The sequence below is a fragment of the Suncus etruscus genome, chromosome 10 (assembly GCF_024139225.1).
Source record: "Suncus etruscus isolate mSunEtr1 chromosome 10, mSunEtr1.pri.cur, whole genome shotgun sequence".
In the NCBI taxonomy this organism is placed as follows: domain Eukaryota; kingdom Metazoa; phylum Chordata; class Mammalia; order Eulipotyphla; family Soricidae; genus Suncus; species Suncus etruscus.
In genome coordinates this window covers 40,739,130-40,760,211 of record NC_064857.1, presented here as the reverse complement: position 1 = coordinate 40,760,211, position 21,082 = coordinate 40,739,130, and the positions used below count along the sequence as shown (strand labels likewise).

Below are 21,082 nucleotides of genomic sequence, written 5' to 3'. Positions count from 1 at the left end.
CCTGGGCTGGGCTGAGATCGGTCCCTCTCTGTGCAGTGTGAGCGGTTGCCAGGCAGGCCTGTTGGAAGCCAGCAGAAAGCACCACACAGAGGTGATTATGTGCCACCATCTGTCACGCTTCAAGCCTACCATACAGCATGGCTAATCAGCCTTGGCAGGATGATGGATGAACAGCAGCAGCTGCCAAAAGCCACTGTTGGCAAACAGTCCTGAAGTTAAGAACTTTTTCCCCCCTCTGTCTTCCTCTCCAGGGTCCTGCTGCGTGTCCGCATGCTCTACTATCTAAGACAAGAAGTTATAGGAGACCAGGCAGAGAAGATCTTAGAGGGTGCTGACTCAAGGTTAGTGCAGGCACAATTTGTTTCATGCCTCCCTGTGACAATCCTGGGAGTGAGAAGACATCCTGGATTGCGTTTCCCACCCTTCCTAAACCATGGCTCACTCATCTCCCTTTTTGCATGTTGAACACATTGTTTGTCTTCTCAGATCTCCAGAATAGGGTGAGAATTGGGAAAACCCTTTCTGTGAATGTGGGTCCACCTCTTCCAAAGTGAGCTAAGTTACAGGTGTTTGAGGTGACCTGAAAAGTGATAGAGATGGTCATAGAGTTCATCTCTGGTCATAGGGGAAGCTATTGACTTACATCCTTGCTTTTTTGTATTACTCCTCCCACCTGTGCATTCAGGAGCTTATTGTGGCAAGAGGGTACATGAACGATGTGTCATATTCCTCACTTGCAATCCTCCTCTACTAGAACTCATTCTAAATATTACTTGTCCTGTTGTCATTATAGTGAAGCCGATGTGTGGATACCCGAACCTTTCCATGCCGAAGTCCCTACAGATTGGTGGGATAAGGAGGCAGATAAATCCCTCCTAATTGGAGTATTCAAACATGGTAAGTGACGTTTCTTTTGTGTCCACATCTTGATCATGTAGCTTTGTCTTTATTCAGGGTTCCTTGCAAGCTTTTCCAGAGCCATAATTCAGTGAGGACAGTTCCAAAGGACTCTTGGCACCTACCATTTTCCTGTACCAAAAAATCTAATATGAACTGTAAATATCAGATGCTGTTTTTGAATGTTTGTTGAGCATTTGAGAAGAAAACATTTCTTTCTTGGCTGTAAATAAAACCAAAACCATATTTGTTTTAATAATAGCCAAGTTGTCCTATAGCCCTCCCTAAACTTTGCTTCGAGCACAGTTTCCCTTGCTAGTCCTGCCAAGCCGTGTCAAAGTGGACGGTGGGCTTAACCTCTGCTATTAATCTGTACAAGTGCCTCCTGGGCTTTGTTCCAAGCAATATTTCACAAATGTCAGTGCTGAGAACTCGGGGCTCCCCTGAGTGGGATGCAGCCTTGTTAACTTTGAAAGGCTGGGGATGCAGAACTGGCATGATATATACAGTGAGCGATTCCTGATTATAATCCCAATTCTCTGGAGGTCGCAGAGGTATTCTCAGCAGCCCAGCCTGACTAAAGGGGAGAATGATGGCTTATAAAACCTTTCATGATTACAGTTTGGCTTGCGGCTCTACAGCAGTTAAGCGCGGTGCGTTGTAGTACACATCCTAATTGAATTGTGCTGTTCTGCCTATGTACTGCAGCCACATTTTGTGAGCTCAGCCTAAAAAATCATTTTCCTGCAGTGCACTGTTGGGATCTGCCATTTTCCATCTAGTCAACTTGGGCAGTCAAAAAACAAATTGCAGTTTGAAAGCCATAGAGGGAACAGTGTCATCTTACTGACATGCATCACCTTAAACCTAATAAGACAGGTTCGCTGGCCTTGCATAGATGGATTTTGCAGTCAGTGGTGCGAATTCCTACAGGAAGGACCGAGGGTGTTCACGGACAGTGGTGTGGACCCAGTGTAGCACTGCAGGGGTCATAAAGGAACATTACGGAGCCTTTTAAATGCCAACCAAACTAGATTAGGGAGGAAGGAAGCTCAGATATCTTCCAGGCACCTTGCATTCACTCTGGATCCTGTCAGTATTTGTGGTCACTCTAGAACATCCTTGAAGTACACCTTGGCTCCCACAGCTACCCTTACTGAGCATTCTATATGTTCACTTAAATTAGCCAGGAGTGAAAAATCTCAATTGAGAAATAAATTTTATGTTGTGACAGTGCTGTGGATTTGGTCAGTGACAGCCCTTTCATCTCTCTCTCTCTCCTCTCTCTCTCTCTCTCTCTCTCTCTCTCTCTCTCTCTCTCACTCATGTCCTCTGCGAACTGGTGGGAATGGCATAGGCTATGAGAAGTACAATTCTATGCGAGCTGACCCCACATTGTGCTTTCTGGAACGAGTTGGGATGCCCGATGCCAAGGCCATAGCTGCCGAGCAAAGAGGAACAGACATGCTAGCAGATGGCGGTGATGGGTAAGAAGGACATTTTAAAATTTTAATAAACTTTGAGTCACTAGCAAATCTATCAGCAAGGTCTGATTCTAATACCGTGCTGTTAATTGTAGTATATCTGATTTGAATATAAGTGATGTTTGCTGATATAGTCTGTTTTTCATAATAGTCTATTTAAGCACAATATATTATCCAGATAATCTAAAAAAATCTGTCTTTTCCAAATGATGGCAGCCCACACCTCTTCTACCCCTCTCCCTCTCCTACCGCTGCTCATCCTCAATAGTGATGGAGTCGCTTTTCATGTCAAGCCCAGAATTAAAAGTAGCTTTAGACAGATGTTTCTCTTTCCCAGGTAACTAAAAGATTAATGTTAGTTTCCCTTTCGGTCTTTTGCTTATCCGTATTACTTAAACATTATTTAAATTTTTATGTAGGGGAGAATTTGATAGAGAAGATGAAGACCCAGAGTATAAACCTACCAGAATTCCGTTCAAGGATGAAATAGATGTAAGAATTTAAGTATATTCATGCCTGTAGCTCCTTTAAGATATTATATACCCATATATATCTTCTTGAGTTTTGTTAGTAATGGCCTTTTCTTTGGGGGAGGGTGTTTCTTGGGGGTATTAGGGGAGGTCACACCTGGTAGTACTCAGGGGAGGGGAACTTTTGGGGGGATGGAACCATGCAGTGCCAGAAATGAATCTGGGACTCCTGCCTGCAAAGTGTAAATGCCAGCTCTTTGAGCCATCTCCTGAGTCCCAGACATGGCCTTTCCAGTTAAAGAAAAAGCAAAAAGAACCCCAAATTGAAGTCATTCTGTATCTTGCTTTTCTTTCAAGGAATTTGCAAATTCTCCTCCAGAAGATAAGGAAGAAACCATGGAACTCCGCAACACAGGCAAGCCTCCATAAAAGCTCCTGCTATGGAACAAATGTATTTTGTGCAGGCATCATTGTTTCAGAGATACATGCATGTCTTTATGACAAGTGGTGTCTGAAAGAGCTGTTTCTGCTGCTTCGCTCATTTGTCAAGAATAAGTTAAATTCCTACTAGTTTTCCATATTATGATTTCCTTATTTGATCAGTTAAATCTTTTTGTCTTAAAATTGAAAAAGTATTTAAGCCTCTTTAGAAACATAAATATCAGGAAGAGGCTATTTACTCAGACCCTGAAATATTGTCAGATTGAATAGAATGCTGACTTGTCTAGCAAAGTCATTATCAATTATTACTTTTGTGTTTATTCTGAGTACCTCCCTATGAAGTATTTCACGGTGAAAAAGCCCGTGTCTCAATAAGATGGAGAAGATGGAGAAACATATTCCTGAGCAGTTAAAAACCAAAAGGAATAGCATCTAGGTTCCACGCTGACACTATTCTCTCTTTCTATTTTTTTCTCTTCGGGCACAACCATGCCCTCTCCCACACACTGTCATTTAAATGTTAATGAGTCATCTTGTTTTGATGGAAAACTCTGTGTACTGCAAGATCACGGCTCCACATTTCAAAACTATTTTTTTTCCACTTCCCTAGGCAAGCACAGCGAGAGTAGTGCTGAGTTAGGCCAACTTTACTGGCCGAACACCTCAACCCTGACCACCCGTCTGCGCCGCCTCATTACTGCCTATCAGCGCAGCTATAAGAGGCAACAAATGAGGCAAGAGGCCCTAATGAAGACTGACCGGCGGAGACGGCGGCCTCGGGAGGAAGTGAGAGCACTGGAGGCGGAAAGGGAAGCCATCATCTCTGAGAAACGGCAGAAGTGAGTTTCTGCAGAATTTTATCCAAATCCTGGTGCATTCCTTTCTCATCTTGTAGGCCCCTGACTGACTGACAGACAGACAGACAGACAGACAGACAGACAGACAGACAGACAGACAGACAGACAGACAGAAACCCATATAAGACCATTAGCAAAAGCCTCACTTCATCCAAATCCAACGGAAGGATGTGAATTGGGTTTTGGGAGAGAGGGAACTCAAGAAACCTTAGCACTTTTTCCTCAAGTAAAAGTCAGGCCATTGTCTTTTTTTTTTTAACCTCACAGGTGGACAAGAAGAGAAGAGGCTGATTTTTACCGTGTGGTGTCCACTTTCGGAGTTATCTTTGATCCCCTCAAACAGCAGTTTGACTGGAACCAATTTCGAGCTTTTGCCAGGCTGGACAAAAAATCTGATGAGAGTTTGGAGAAATACTTCAGTTGTTTTGTGGCCATGTGTCGGCGAGTGTGTCGAATGCCTGCTAAGCCAGATGACGGTAGGTTTCTTCGTAGTTGAAGTTTTATTCTAAAAGAGGGCCAGTGAGATAGTGCAGCTAATAGGGTGCTTGCTTGCATCCCACATGGTCAAACTGAGTTGGATCCCCAGCCTCCCATAGCAACCCCTGAGAACCGCCAGGAGTGATTCCCGAGTACAGAGCCAAGAGTAGCCCCTGAGTACCAACAGGTGTGACCCTAAAAGTGACCCTAAAAACAATAAAATGAAGTAAAACTAAGCAAAAAAAATCTATCGTGTGGAAAAACAAAACCCAAAGCAGGCAAGTTAAAGCATTCTTGAGTTTTTTCTATGTCAACACTGTCATTTTCTTATTACAGAGCCTCCTGACCTCTCTTCCACAATCGAGCCTATCACAGAAGAACGTGCCTCCAGAACCCTCTATCGCATTGAACTTCTGCGGAAAATCCGAGAACAAGTTCTTCACCACCCGCAGCTGGGAGAGAGGTTGAAACTCTGCCAGCCAAGTTTGGACTTGCCCGAGTGGTGGGAATGTGGGCGGCATGACCGAGACTTGCTGGTGGGTGCTGCTAAACATGGAGTGAGCAGGACAGATTATCACATCCTCAATGACCCCGAGTTGTCCTTTCTAGACGCACATAAAAGTTTCGCCCAGAACAGAGGGGCGGGTAGCATTTCTTCCTTGAACCCCCTGGCCATGGGATTTGGCCCGAGCCCTGCCGTCCTCTCTTCTACTCACGTCCAGGATGAAAGGGGGGTGGGACAAGCCGAAGGCAAAGTGGAGGAGTCTGAAAATGCAGTCTCCTCAGAAAACCCTGAGGTGAAAGAAGAAGACGAAGACGAAGCTGAGGGCAGGGGAAAGGACAGTAAAAATGAATGTGAGTCCGAGGCCAGCTCTGTAAAGAATGGACTGAAAGGTATGGAGGTCAGCACAGATACGGGGCCCAAGTCTATTTCAGAAAAAGGTTCTGAAGAGGATGAGGAAGAAAAGCTGGAGGATGATGATAAGTCAGAAGAATCTTCCCAGCCTGAAGGTAATGACTCGTCACTCAGTTCTCTCTCTCTCTCTCTCTCTCTCTCTCTCTCTCTCTCTCTCTCTCTCTCTCTCCCTCTCTCTCCCTCTCTCTCTCCCCCCCCTCTCTCTCTCTCCCTCTCCATCCCCCTCTCCCACTCTCCCTCTCCTTCTCTCTCCTCTCTCTCTTCCTCTCTCCCTCCCTCCCTCCATCTCCCCTTCTCCTTCCCCCTCTTTCTCCTCTCCCCTCTTCTCCCACAACATACACACACACACTTTGGTTCTGTGATGATATGAGGTGTTTCATGTCATGCCATTGTATTGTTTTTTTTTCTTATTGGTAATTAGTGTACCTTTTCTTCTATGATGGGGAATCATTTAAGGTTGTGCTTAGATGTATGTTTTATTTTTATATAGCATGAGCCATGATCGCTCAACCAACTTAAACCCAGAAGAGTTTTATGGACAAATAACTATATGATAATCTCTGAATTCATGTCTCAAAGTAATGTTAATAAGGATAATTAAATGAGAGGGAGAAGAATTATTTATTGAGTAAATATTGTTATTTAAAAATGAATGATACTTAATTTTTTAAGTTTTACTTCAGAGAAGGCAAAGTAAAAGTAGAATATATAACTATTCAGTTTTTTGTGCTGAGAGAGCTCAGCAAATAGGGCACTTGCCTTGCACATAGCCAACTCAAATTCAGTTTCCTCAAACCTCATATAGTCCCCTGAGCACTGCCAGAAGTGATTCTTGAGGGTAGAGTCAGGAGTAACCTCCTAAGCATCACCAGGTGTTGTCCAAAAACCACAGCCTTTTTTCTTTTTCATGTGTGTTGTTGGGGTTGGGGTGTGGAGCTAAACTCTTCTGGGTCAGACTCGGGGTGTATTTCAGCCTTCTCTGGATTTAGTTGCACAATGCTAGCTGCCTCATGGTGGGTCTCCATAAGCCTCTTCATCTCTAAAATGGGAATAAACAGTTTTCATGCATTGGCTGTTGCACGTGTTGCTTTATGCAATGCAATTTGTAAAAATGCCTGCTGCCATTCTAGCCATGCTATAGGTACCCAGTAAAATGGAGCTAATTGTTATTCACGTTTTATAATCTTGTCCTTTCTGAACTTCTTTTTTAGTGATATTCTGGTTGTGAGTAATGCACATTAACTCATTTCTCAGCAGGAGCTGTCTCTAGAGGGAAGAATTTTGATGAAGAAAGCAATGCTTCTATGAGCACTGCGAGGGATGAGACCCGAGATGGATTCTACGTGGAGGATGGGGATCCTTCAGCAGCGCAGCTTCTTCACGAAAGAACGTTTGCCTTCTCATTTTGGCCCAAGGTGGGCAAGTTTTTTTTTTATGCTTTTGTTGTATTTATCAGAGGAGAATGGGCTAGAGAAATCATTCTATCCTGATTCTTTTCAAAATTACTTCTATAAAAGATTAAACGACCTGATGAAAATATAATAAAAAAATAGAACTATTAGGGGCCGGAGCCATAGCACAGCAGTAGGGCATTTGCCTTGCATGCAGCTGGCCCAGGACAGGCCTCAGTTCGATCCCCTGCATCCCATGGTCCCCCACGCCAGGAGCGATTTCTGAGTACATAGCCAGGAGTAACCCCTGAGCATCACTGGGTCAAGCCCCCCCCCCAAAAAAAAAGAAGAAAAGAAAAAGAACAATTAGAAGCTGAAGAGGTAGTATAGAGGGTAGGGCACCCGTCTTGCACATGGCCAAACCAAGTTTTGATATTCAGTTCCTCATATGGTCTCCCAAAATCTACCAGCAGTGATAACTGAGTGCAGAGCCAGTAGTAAGCCTTAAGTACTACTAGGTGTTATCAAAAAATAAAGAAACAAACAGAAAAATAGAATTTTAGCTAGATCTTTGACGTTGGCGGGGTGGGGGGTGGGGATTGGGCCATACCAGGTGATGCTCAACGGTTACTTTTTTGATGGTTTTTATGAAAAGTTTTAAACACGTCTATAATATTCAATAATATTATAACATATTCAACAATATGTTCAAATACCTTTGCAAAATTTTAATCTTTGAGTCCTTTTTTTTTTGGGGGGGGGGTCATACCCAGCAGTGCTCAGGGGTTACTCCTGGCTCTACGCTCAGAAATCGCTCCTGGTAGGCACAGGGACCATATGGGATGCCGGGATTCAAACCACCGTCCTTCTGCATGAAAAACAAATGCCTTACCTCCATGATATCTCTCCGGCCCCATCTTTGAGTCTTTTAAGTTTTTTTAAGTTAATCATCATGTATCCTAGTGAAGTCTAGTCATTATCTCAGTAGACTTTTCTTTTTTGAAGTAAAATGTCTGGATCTGTGGGCAGAAAAAAAATTGTATATATTATAAATTACATATATAAAACTGTAATAACAAATAACATGAAACTCATGATCTGAAACACTTTTGTGTAATTTCCATTGTTATAAAACAGATCTATAGATTTATTTAAATTTTTTTTAGTTTGGGACCATTTCCAGTGGTGCTCAGGGGTTACTTCTGGTTCTGTGCTCAGTAATTGCTCTTGGCAGGCTGAGGGGATGATATGGAATGACAGGTCCATCCAGGGTTGGCAACATACAAAGCAAATGCCTTACTATTGTGCTATTACTCCAGCCTGATATCTATAGAATTTTTTAAAATCTTTCTTAAAACTCTTCCGATTAAACAATACCCTTTACATCCTAGCCTCTGAAGAGCATTAGTTTACATATTATCTATTTATATAAATTTAATTATTTTGGGTAGGGAGTGATCCACACTCAGTGATGCTCAGAGAATGGATTATTCCTGGCTCTGCATTCCTAGCAATGCTCTGTTGGCTACATAGCATGCCAGGGATCAAACCTGGATCAGCCAGATGCAAGGCAAGCACTTGACTTGCTGTACTCTCTCTCTCTGATCCCATAAATTCTATTAGTTTATAATGACCATGCTATGTAGAATTATTTAATATTTGTCATTTAGTGACAGCATTTGACCTTTTGTTGACTGGTTTAGCATAATGCCCTAACATTTGATTCTTTCATAGCATGTAAGAACCTTCTTGGTACCAGGGAAATGGCTCAAACTAGCTCAAAGAGTTAACAAAAGCTTAGGTTTGATCCCTGGGACCACATGGTGCCCTGAGCATTGCCCGGAGCAACCCCTGAACCCAACTTAGGAATAGCCCCCTAAATAACACTGACTATAGTGTAACTAGTTCTTTTTGTTCTTATAATACCCTCAAATTAAAAAATTCTTTTTATTTTTAAGATGAGGTAATATTTCATTGTACATATATGCCATGATTTTATTATTAAGTATCTATCAGTAGAACATTGGTCTTTTCACCCTTTATAGTCAACTCTATGATTCCTAATATGAACGTGAGTATATATTTTTTAAGACTCCCCCTACTATTTTTCATAAAGTTTTCTTTCTACCAGTGGCACACAAGAAGTTTGTGGTCTTTCATCTTTTTAAAATTTGATATAAATCACATTTAAGACACCTTCATATATTTAGAAATCTAGTCTTATTTCTGGAGGAAAAAAATACTATTTCCCTGGTTGTTTCATAATTTTATGAGATAATTCTAAATGTAGTTATCTGTAACCAAAAATAAAGTAGAAATAATTTTGGAGGCTAACTAACATAATTTTATAATACACATCCCTATATAATTTGGGTCTGTTTTGTAAAGTGGAGAAACAATCATTGTACTTGTAAAAGGGATATCTGGTTTAAAACAAACACCACAAAAATGCCTTCAGTTCACTTTTCTCCTGACTGATCTTCCATAGGGTTGTCTAAGAAACACATTTTCAAACTAGAGTGTCCTACCAAAGATTTTTTTTTTCAGTATCCCCGGAGCACCCCCCATTATGCTAATCTTCCTTATTGAGAATAGAAGGGAGTTTCCCAGATCATTCAAAAGGCCTATACTAGGAGGCACTTTTAATCTATGGAAACTGGGTCTAAGAGCTGTAATTAGAAATTTTTAATGTACACGCTTCAATGAGATTTGAAGTGATAATAGGTGGGAAATGCAAATTGACTTTCATTAGGTGTTCCTAGGTGGGTGCCCATTTTGTAATGCTGAACTTTATTAATAGTGACGCTAATGATGTCCCACTTCCCAGGACAGGCTGATCTCGCCTGTGCCTGTGATTCGAAGCACCGGAGCGTCGAGAAGTTACATGTTAGTTCTATTATCTGTTGGTGTCCACCAACACTTCTGTAGCTTGCATGAAGGTCATGTTTAAAATCTGGGGGACATTTTCGAGGTGGTGGCTATGGAATGTTTTCTCGTGTATGTGGCTTCTGTCTCCATGATTGAAAAATAATAAGTTTTCTATGCTGGTGCCACCTGAATTGGTTCCATCAGAGCCCTGCATTTGGGGGTTCTCAACTCACTTGTCTCCCTTCCCTTCCCCACGGACTGACTCCTAAAGTCTTTTCTGCTCTTTCACATCTCAATGGACATATTTATCTAGCAGTTTTCACCAGATCTTTGTTACAAATTTCATGTGACTTTTCTTCTCCCTCCAGGATCGGGTAATGATAAACCGATTAGACAACATCTGTGAAGCAGTGTTGAAAGGCAAATGGCCAGTAAATAGGCGCCAGATGTTTGATTTCCAGGGGCTCATCCCTGGCTACACACCACCCACCTTGGACAGTCCCCTACAGAAGAGGAGCTTCGCCGAGCTCTCCATGGTGGGGCAGGCGAGCATCAGTGGAAGTGAGGAACTCACGACTTCCCCCCAGTTAGCAAAGGTAAGTCAGGGCTTGGGGTTCCTGCTGCTTCACTGTGGGCCCTTGGGAGCTTTGCTTGGTGGGGAAGGTTGTGTTTCCCTTGGCCCTGGTCCCCAGAGACAGGCCACCCCACTTCTTGGGCTTCTGTTCTTTATTTCTGGGAGCCAGCCAGCTAGCTGGCTTATTACAATAATAATAATTACTTATTATTGTTATTATTATTGTTGTTGTTATTATTATTATTATTGGCTTATTTCTCGGTTGGAATTCTTTCAACAGGAAGACGCTCTCAACCTCTCTGTCCCTCGCCAGCGGAGAAGGAGGCGGCGGAAAATTGAGATCGAGGCTGAAAGAGCGGCCAAGCGGCGCAACCTCATGGAGATGGTCGCTCAGCTGCGGGAGTCTCAGGTGGTCTCGGAGAACGGACAGGAGAAAGTTGTCGATTTATCCAAGGCCTCGAGAGAGGCCGCAAGCTCTACCTCAAATTTTGCATCTCTCCCTTCCAAGTTTATCTTGCCTAACGTAGCGACACCCGTGTCTGATGCCTTCAAGACGCAAATGGAACTGCTCCAGGCAGGCCTGTCACGCACACCCACCACCAGGCATCTGCTCAACGGCTCCCTGGTAGACGGCGAGCCCCCCCTCAAGAGGAGACGGGGACGGAGGAAAAACGTGGAGGGCCTCGATCTGCTTTTCTTGAGCCACAAACGGACGTCATTGAGTGCAGTAAGTTCAGGCGCTCACTTCCATTGTGGGGGCCCACACTGACATGACAGGCGGGGTCCCCGCACTGCTGGCAGCACCAGTACCTCTTCCCCCACCCCCCCGCTGACACAATATTCATAAAACTGGCTCCTTCCACTAAAGAAATAGAATGACAGTGAACAAAGTCACGACTTTGAGCTGGAAAATGGTGCTGAGCTTTGCTACAGCTCACTTGGCCTGAACCAAATGTAGCTGGAGGATTTATTCTTCCAATGATTCTGATATATTGATTACTCTCGGAAGACTAGTCCAAAACAAAAACATGTTCTTCTGAGCCTATAATTGGAACCTCTGAATTCTTGAGGTGGAAAAGCTGCTCTTAAAAATATTGATGTTTCAGGCCTGGTTTGCTTTTTTGTTTGGTTGTGTGTGGGGGTTGTTTTTTTTTAAGACTAGTATCAATGTTTTTTTTTTTTCAAACTTGGATTTGTGTTTGTGTAGGGTGACTGTAAATTCTCCGGCCTCTATAATTAGATAGAAACATTTAAGTAAATTCAACTGAAAAAAGATTTTTCACTAGTCAGATTTGAATGAAATGCATATACCGGTGGAATCTGACTTTTTCAATGTGAAGGAAAATGGATGTAATCAGAATAATGGTCTTTCATAAGCTGCTTCAACACAACATAAAAACGTGCCTCCAGGGCCAGAGAGATAACATAGCAGTAGAGCATTTGCCTTGCATGCTGTCCACTCAGTATTGACCTAGGTTTGATTCCTGGCATCCCATATGGTCCCTTGAGCCTGTTAGGAGCAATTTCTGAGTACAGAGCCAGGAGTGACCCCTGAGTGTCACCAGACATGATCCAAAAAGCCAAAATAAATAAATAAATAAAGGATTAATTACTACCAGATAGCTTAAAGTCTATCAATTTGAAACCCAAATCAATAGAGCTCTGCAAAAACAAAAAAAAAGAAAAGGAAAGGAAAGTTGGTACTTGGAAAGCTGTAGTGAATCCAGCTGAGCCTTGAAGGGTCCTTCCCCTGGGCAATGGAAAGTTTAGGAAACACTGAAAACTCAAGCCCAGGGGGCATTACTGTTTGTTCAATTATGTTTTTCATTATTCCATCTTTTATTTGCCCATTTTTAGACTTAACCAGACCTTAAAAGGGTAGAAAAAAGTAGAATTAAATTAGTCTGGAAATGATAAAATATCTTGGAAATTTGTTTGCACCCAGTGCTATCTGTTTAAAGCAGAAGCATCCAAGAGATTAAAAGTTACTTTCAAAAAATTAAGTACCAGGGCCAGAGAGATAGTGAAGCGGTAGGGCATTTGCCTTAGACGCTGAAGGACAGTGATTCGAATCCCAGCATCCCATATGGTCCCCTGAGCCTCCAGGAGCGATTTCTGAGTGTAAAGCCAGGAGTAACCCCTGAGCGCTGCCGGGTGTGACCCAAAAACCAAAATATATATATATATATATTAAGTACCAAGGCCAAAGAGAGACAACGCAAGCGGTAAGGCATCTGCCTTGCCCATGTTAGCCTAGGACGGACCACAGTTTGATCCCCTGGTGTCCCATATGGTTCCCCAAGCCAGGAGTGATTTCTGGGCACATAGCCAGGAGTGACCCCTGAGCGTCACCAGTTGTGGCCCAAAAACCAAAAAAAAAAAGTAAGTACCATTGTACCAGCTTCGATAGTGGTTATTTTTGTTGAATATATGACTACTTTTTAAGTTTTGTGAAAACACACCTTGTAATGAGTCAACTGTGACTGGTGGCTCCAGAAAGTACATTGCCATCTCTCTGTGTTGATGCCCCCAAATTACATATGATGGTCATTTATCCTGCTTAAAACCAACCTAACACTTCTGTGATTTTGTTCACTAGAAATCCTTTCTCTCTCAAACATCAGATCGGAAAGTTTCTGCAGTTCAAACCTCTTTTTATTTACCATTGTGTTTAATATTAAGTCATGACACCTACTTGTCTGTCAACCATCATCAAGAATCAATAGTCATTGTAACCTAGGTGCTATTGTCCCATCGCAGGTATATACACACTATATATAAAACTTAAGGCTGGTTTTATTTATTGGACAATATTCTAAGCCCTTCCACATGAAGAATGTCTTGATTATTTTTCTAAAGTCACATTTATGTAACTTTATAATGCATTTATAATGCAGTCTAAGTCTGCATTAGAAATTCTCAACTGCTATTAGAAAGTGCAATTTTTAAGTTTTTGGTTTTATTTTGTTTTACTGTTGAATACTAGAATTTGAGAATTCTTTGTTGGTGGTATAGAAGATTATATGTATGTACAAGGAAGTAGAAGGAAATGAATCTATAAATAAACTATAAATCTATTAAAAATCTATAAATAAAGTATAAAAAAGGAATCTATAAATAAAGAAGTTGTAAAGAGGTGTAAGATTCACAGTGTTACAAGGAGCAAGACAAATAATAAAAACTTATGCCAGTCCATTTTGTGCTACGTTGGAAAATGAGGACATCAACAACACTGAGAACCTACCCTGCCCTCCTGCGAGGCACTAGGTTGCAAAGAATAAAGGGGCATATGCTAGAAAACTTCGTGTTTCAAATGAGGAGAAACCTATAAATAACAGTGTGCCATGGTTGTTGTAGGCCAAAGAAAAGATAGGAAGGGAGTGTGGGGGAAGAGGGAAGAATGTGTTAGAAAAGAGACGAGCAATACTTTTATGTTTTTGAAGATTAGGTCAGGATTATCATTTGAAAAGATAGGGCAGTGAGAACCTGCCATGTTTGGTGAACTAAAAGGTCCTGGCTAGGAAGTTTGATGAGAGATTGTGGGGATTCAGCAGAAATGAGCTTGTAGACCAAATAGGATGTGAGTTGTAGAAGGTCTTATGTGCCATACTGAGGAATTTGGACTTTTGTCTAGAAGTGAATTATTAAAATAGTTTAAGTAGAAGAATGATGTAATAAAATTCTTTAGCTAGGAAATACACATTTAAAAGTTGACTTAAAAAAATGAAACCCTGGGGCCGGAGAGATAGCATGGAGGTAAGGCGTTTGCCTCTCATGCAGGAGGTCATCGGTTCGAATCCCGGCGTCCCATATATGGTCCTCCCGTGCCTGCCAGGAGCAATTTCTGAGCCTGGAGCCAGGAATAACCCCTGAGCACTGCCGGGTGTGACCCAAAAACCACAAAAAAAAAAAAAAAAAAAAATGAAACCCGGGGGCCGGAGAGATAGCATGGAGGTAAGGCGTTTGCCTTTCATGCAGGAGGTCATCGGTTCGAATCCCGGCGCCCCATATGGTCCCCTGTGCCTGCCAGGAGCAATTTCTGAGCCTGGAGCCAGGAATAACCCCTGAGCACTGCCAGGTGTGACCCAAAAACCAAAAAAAAAAAAAAAAAAAAAAAAAATGAAACCCAACTACAATTATGTTAGTAATCAAGGTGTTTAAATAAAGAAATTAGTTAATATAGAAAGAAGTTGACTTCAGTTTTATAACTTTAGTTTTCATAGCTCTATGAGGTTAAACTAAAAAATTAGAATCAGGGCCCAGAGAGATAACACAGCGGCGTTTGCCTTGCAAGCAGCCAATCCAGGACCAAAGGTGGTTAGTTTGAATCCCAGTGTCCCATATGGTCCCCCCACCCACCCACCCCGCCCCGTGCCTGCCAGGAGCTATTTCTGAGCAGACAGCCAGGAGTAACCCCTGAGCACCGCCGGGTGTGGCCCAAAAACCAAAAAAAAAAAAAAATTAGAATCAGAATGGAAGGGAGTAGAATCGTAGTAAGAAGTAATGAAACCTGTTCCTACTAGGGATAGACAAATGAGCTTTGTTTTCTGGGGATGGAAATTCTAATATGCCGACCAATCACTAGACAGTTGAGTTCATTTTTTTTAATGCTGCCACAGATACGTAACAACACATAGCATTATGCTGCTAGTAAATTTTTATTGTGCCTAGAGTTCCAAAAGCTACCTTTATACTAACATTTGGAATGTCCCTTTTGTTGCAGTAGGCTCAATAGGGCTATACCTGGTAATGGTGCTTGGGGGAGCCATGCAGTGTCAGTGATGGAAACAAGGGCTTCATACTTACAAGAGACATACTCTGCCACTTGAGCACGTCCCTGGCCTCTGGGTCACTCCTTTAAATACTGATCTTTAAAGACTGAGAGATGTTACCTTTTATGTATGGCAAGCTTAAACTTTACCACTAGTATTGTATTCCTAGTGGTTTAAGATCTCATAATAATAATAAAGAATGATAATAAAGTATTGTCTTTTAATTTAAAAGAAGCCTTCCCAGACTCAGAATGCCCCTAGTAACTTCTTCCCCTTTTTGATCAAAGAGCCGTCATACTAAGACAGCATTTTCACTTGTGGAGACATTGTTTTCTTGTCAGATTATCTCTCATAGGCCAAGAACATAACTCAAAGGGCTGAACCTCAGGTTTAATACCTGGCACCTTATGGCCCTCTGAGCTCCACCGGGAATGGTAGCTGAGCATAGAACTGTGGGAGTAGCCCTCAATACCACCATGTGAAGACCAAACTCCCCAATATTTCTCTTTCCTTATGAGAATTCAGACCATTGTCAACTCTCCACAGGAGGATGCAGAGGTGACCAAAGGTTTTGAAGAAGATATAGAAACCCCACCAACAAGAAACATTCCTTCTCCTGGACAACTAGATCCAGACACACGGGTCCCTGTTATAAATCTTGAAGATGGGACTAGGCTGGTGGGGGAAGACGCTCCTAAAAATAAGGATTTAGTTGAATGGCTGAAGTTGCATCCTACTTATACTGTTGATATGCCAAGTTATGTACCAGTAAGTACAATAGATTTTGTAGTGGGGAGGAAATGAGCTAGGATAGTCTATTTCTTTCTCCCACACAGCTCAGAAATCTGTGTTCCCTCTGCCTTTTGATTTGTTTTTTGATGTCTCATCAAACATCTTTCAGTTTTTTATCATTGTTTATTGTACATTAGAAGAACTAACTTCCTGAAGGGCATACCTTGAATTATTTGGTGATACCTATTAAACATTTTCTTGCTTTTTCTCTTTCATCAAGTATCCATGATTTCTTCAGTTATTCTTTGTATGGCATGGTTTCTAGGTAGTTGCATTATTGGAATAACACTCATGAATGCACTTTAATTAGCTTCTCGTCCAGATCTGACCAGACACAGAATACTGTGAAGCTGTTATTAGCAAAGGTTTGATCTGCTAATGCAGTTTAAAACTGCAGCAGTTTCTTTTTATAACAGCTAACATTTAGTCTTACATGAGTCCCTCAAAAATATCTGGAGAGTATTTGACAAACTGCTTAAGCAGTACAAATCTTTTCCTTTCTAATACTGATGTGAATGATTTGGTAAAACTGGAAATGTTGGATTTTATATTTGATTTTATTGAGTTTAGCCTATGATAAGTTCCTTGTACTCTGAAAGTCCCCTTCTTGCAAAATCCTTTTTTCCTTCTGTTGTTTCTCCTGAATTCCCAGTTTGGGTTCATTCAAGCCACAGACTAGAAACAAACAAAGGTATTAGAGAAAGGTAAAAATACCATGATCCGGTTAAACAAAAAGAAAAGCATATTCTCTACTTTATATGTTCATTGAGTTCCTTGCTATATAGAGAAAAGGTCTCCAGTCAGAGGAAAAATACGATTTATAATAATTAAAACAGTTGCTGTAATGTTCATATTTATACTGAAAAGGTTGTGTTTTTTCATTATTATTAGAATAAGCTTTAAATCTGATTTTACTAAATTCTTTATTTTTTTTTTACAGAAGAATGCAGATGTGCTATTTTCCTCATTTCAGAAACCGAAACAGAAACGACATCGATGTCGAAACCCTAATAAACTGGACATAAACACTTTGACAGGAGAAGAAAGAGTGCCTGTGGTCAATAAGCGAAATGGGAAGAAGGTAATTGAGAAAGGGAATTGATCTCCATATGATTTCTTAGTCTGAAAAGAAGTGTTTTATCCTGGCCTTTTATTCCCGTTTCCCCCAGAATATATGTTATGTATGTACTTAGAAAGAGGGAAAAAATTGAGACGGATGTGGCTAAAGAAAGAAAGAATTTGTGTTTTTAAGTCATTTTGCACATGCCTTTCCCTAGATGGGTGGAGCTATGGCACCTCCGATGAAGGATCTACCGAGGTGGCTGGAAGAAAATCCTGAATTTGCGGTTGCTCCAGACTGGACTGATATAGTTAAGCAGTCTGTAAGTACTAACTGCATTTCTGTCAAGAGAGGTATCTACACACATCTTCTTTCCTACCTTGTATTTCCTCCTGGTCATCAATTATTTAATTATAACATATTCCTAGCTTAATAGAATTGACATAATAAGTCATTTCATACATCATTAATACATTGTTTCTTGTATCAATACATCATTAATCCAAAGTGGATGAATTCATCAACTCTGATTGAAAAGATTGTTTAGAAATATATGTATACATATATATATATTCACAGTTATGGAGGTAGACTTTACTACAGGGAAGAAAGCACCAAATAAATCTGTTTAGTAGCCCATATATATAGGATGGGCATTAAGATGTCTGAACCTTGAATGCTGATTTTGAAATTTAAAAAAAAAAAAAAAAAAAAAAAGAACAGTTCTGTCTGAAATAATAGTTCTCAACTAAAGAGAGAAGGGAAGATAGCTCAAAGGGCTTGTATGTGTGTGTTTTGCATGCTGGAAGCCTCGGTTCAATTCACATGGTCCCCAAGCATGGCTGAGAATGACCCCTGTGCAGAGTGGGAACAGCCCCCTGAGCACCATTATTATGTCCCCAAACAAAACAAAAGCTGATGGATTCATTGTGTTGAAACTTTTTTGTTTACTTAAATTATATCATAAGGGACCAGGAATATAGCTCGCCCTTGCATGTCTGAAACGCTGGGCTCAGTGTCCAGCACTGCACTAAAAAAAATAAGCAAACAAACAAGAAGTCTGCAGTAAAACTGCTGGTTTTGCTTTTCATGTATCCTTTTGGTGTTGACACATGCAGTTTCATGAACTGGCATTATTACTGGGTAACAGGCATTTCAACCCACTTCAGATTTCCAGTCTTCCTCCCCCTCTCCCAGCCCCTCACAACCTCTGTGCTGATCACCCCCTAAAGTTTGTCTTTCTGAAGACGTCAAAGAGGAGCATGGAGTAGATGACATTTCTTTGCTTTTGCTTTTAGACCTCTTAGTTAGGCTTAGGAGTTGCTTCCAGTGCAGCGCCTGGAGATTGTCTGCTTATGCATGTTCAGGGGTTCACACAGAGCCAGGACACAAACCAGGGTTCCCACACATGTACAGCATGTGATCCAACCTGTTAACCCATGTCCCCAGATTGTGTGGCCTTTTTATGATGACTTCTTTTCCTCATACTGAAATGCATCTGAGCAATGGTGGCCCGGGTCAGAAATTCGATCCCTCTTCAATGCTGAGCAGGACTCCATTGGCCTCTTTTTGTAGTTGTCTGTTACTCGTGGAAGAACATTTAGACCATTTATAGATTTGGGCAGTTATGAGTAGAATTGCTATAAACATTCGCAAGGTTTATTTTTGTTTGTTTGTTTGTTTGTTTTATTTAAGCACCCATCTACTTTATCGTATTTATCCACTCCTGTCATGGAACCCTTAGGCTGCTTCCAAATCTTTTGGGCTTTTATTTGGTTTTGTGTGGAGGCTATTCCTGGTTGTGCTCAGGAACCATATGCACTATAGCACTCGAACCCAGAAAGGCTTCCTGCCAGAAAAAGTGCCTTCCCTACCATACTGTCTTGTTACCTCTTCAGCTATTATCAGTCGTGCTGCTGTGCTTCCCCTAAGATTTATCTTTGTGCTACGTCTTTCCATCCAGAATAGTAATGTTCAATTTGTGACTCAAACTCATGTTGAAAGGCATGGATTTCTTCAACTTCTATTCCAGCTCCTAAACTATAGCCTCTCCCTTTGCTCCAGGGTTTCGTTCCCGAGTCGATGTTTGACCGTCTCCTCACTGGGCCCGTGGTGAGGGGTGAAGGAGCCAGCAGAAGAGGCAGAAGGCCCAAGAGCGAAATAGCCAGAGCCGCTGCCGCTGCTGCCGTGGCCTCCACATCAGGAATCAATCCTCTGCTGGTGAACAGTCTGTTTGCGGGGATGGACCTGACCAGCCTGCAGAATCTCCAGAACCTCCAGTCTCTCCAGCTGGCAGGTCTCATGGGCTTCCCCCCGGGACTGGCCACTGCGGCCACAGCCGGAGGCGACGCCAAGAACCCCGCCGCCGTCCTGCCCCTGGTGCTGCCAGGCATGGCCGGCCTGCCCAGCATGTTTGGCCTCGGGGGGCTGCTGAATAACCCTCTGTCCGCTGCTACTGGAAACACCACTACTGCTTCTAGTCAGGGAGAACCGGATGACAGCACTTCGAAAGTGGAAGAGAAGGGCCCTGAGAACGAAGAGGAGAACAAAGACTCGGAGAAAAGCACAGAGGCTGTGCCGGCCCCTGACCCTGCGAATGGCTCTGTTGGTGCTGCTACAGGCCCGGCCGGCTTGCCCTCCAACCCGCTCACCTTCAACCCTTTCCTCCTGTCCACCATGGCTCCAGGCCTCTTCTACCCCTCCATGTTTCTACCTCCAGGACTGGGAGGATTGACACTGCCTGGGTTCCCCGCCTTAGCAGGACTGCAGAACGCCGTGGGCTCCAGTGAAGAGAAGGCTCCGGACAAGGCCGAGGCCGGGCCCTTTCAGGAAGAAGAGACCCTGGAAGGCAGTGACGCTGAGGAGAACCCCGATAAGACTGCGGAATCTTCCACCTTAGGCGACGAAATAGCACAGGGTGAAGAGCCGGACTCGCTCGACGGGGGGGATGAACTCGAAAACCATGAAAATGATGAATAACCAAGTCCCAGTTCCAGTTCAAGTGTTTAAAACTTTTGACAAGTGGTAGTCCTACTGTTTACACTCACAGTTAATGTTCATACCTAGTTTTATAAGCTGTTCTGTAACATAGTGTAGCAAAAAAGAAAAAGAAAAAAAAAGTCCAAGTCATGTTATACAGGTGTGTCAAAAGGTATCTTGGTCATTAAGTATTGTGCAGTGCATTATTTATTATCCCTAGGAGAGATGAAATTCGAGAGGTGATCATGTCTTTTTTAAGGAAACTTACATAATGCTCTGCTTTTATTTTCTTCTCCTTTTTCTTTTGGTACCATTGGTATTATAATAAAGAGCAATTTGTAACCGAGCGGCACTCAAGGAAGGAAACGCTGCTCCAAGAAAGTATGAAGTTATATATTTAATTTTTTTAATTTTAATTTTTTTTTTTTTTGCTGTGAAGGTCAAGACAATTTACCATACATATCATACTTGCTCATTTGTTGCCCTTTTTCACTGTACGGGGGGTTCCCACACTTGTACATCCACACACATCCATACACTCTGACAATCTCCACGTTCGTGTGAACGTCTCTGTCCCGAGACGCAGCAATAATAAGGCAGCTGTTGAATGTGAAGGGTCCCTTTGGAAATAAACCTACTGGGAGGGTTCTTGCCAGACCGAACTACAGTTCCATTGTCGCGTGGTCTTGTAATGCACTGGTATAAACAAAATAAATAGATAAATAAAGAGTGAAAGAAGAATCAGGTACCTTTTTTAAATTAAAGGACTTTGTTACTTTAGCCACAAAGCTAAAACAGCATTACCTCAGCTCTAAACTAGCCTTGAAGTTTACAGACATGACTTTGTAAATGTATTGTTTTTCTTTGTTGTGATGTCCTTTTGTTTTTTTTTTCTTTGAAAAAAACTGCTATCATGTAAGATAAGATGTAAATTGCTGCCAACTGTAGTAATGATGCTTTTAATAAAAGTGACCCATGATATGCAGAGATGTAATTAATAGAATGTAGTACATAGGAAACTGGGTGTTCACTCTATTTTTTGTATTCGCAATAGATGCAAATATAGCATTCTGGCCTTTGTATAGTTTCTTGCTATATCCTCTT

The 21,082-nt window shown here is 41.9% G+C and overlaps 1 protein-coding gene across 1 annotated transcript in view; it reads left to right on the top strand.

Moving 5' to 3' along the window:
• Window positions 1-20,319, top strand: part of CHD7 (chromodomain helicase DNA binding protein 7) — a 147,213-nt gene extending 126,894 nt beyond the window's left edge. The window contains exons 23-37 of the mRNA XM_049781939.1: window positions 252-341; window positions 794-897; window positions 2,255-2,384; window positions 2,801-2,873; window positions 3,209-3,272; window positions 3,909-4,131; window positions 4,417-4,625; window positions 4,963-5,637; window positions 6,800-6,957; window positions 10,170-10,397; window positions 10,656-11,102; window positions 15,694-15,915; window positions 16,880-17,020; window positions 17,217-17,321; window positions 19,064-20,319. Of these exons, the coding sequence (XP_049637896.1) occupies window positions 252-341; window positions 794-897; window positions 2,255-2,384; window positions 2,801-2,873; window positions 3,209-3,272; window positions 3,909-4,131; window positions 4,417-4,625; window positions 4,963-5,637; window positions 6,800-6,957; window positions 10,170-10,397; window positions 10,656-11,102; window positions 15,694-15,915; window positions 16,880-17,020; window positions 17,217-17,321; window positions 19,064-19,978 (3,784 nt within the window). The 3' untranslated portion in view covers window positions 19,979-20,319. The remainder of the gene's footprint in view (window positions 1-251; window positions 342-793; window positions 898-2,254; window positions 2,385-2,800; window positions 2,874-3,208; window positions 3,273-3,908; window positions 4,132-4,416; window positions 4,626-4,962; window positions 5,638-6,799; window positions 6,958-10,169; window positions 10,398-10,655; window positions 11,103-15,693; window positions 15,916-16,879; window positions 17,021-17,216; window positions 17,322-19,063) is intronic.
• The last annotated feature ends 763 nt before the right edge of the window (window positions 20,320-21,082 follow it).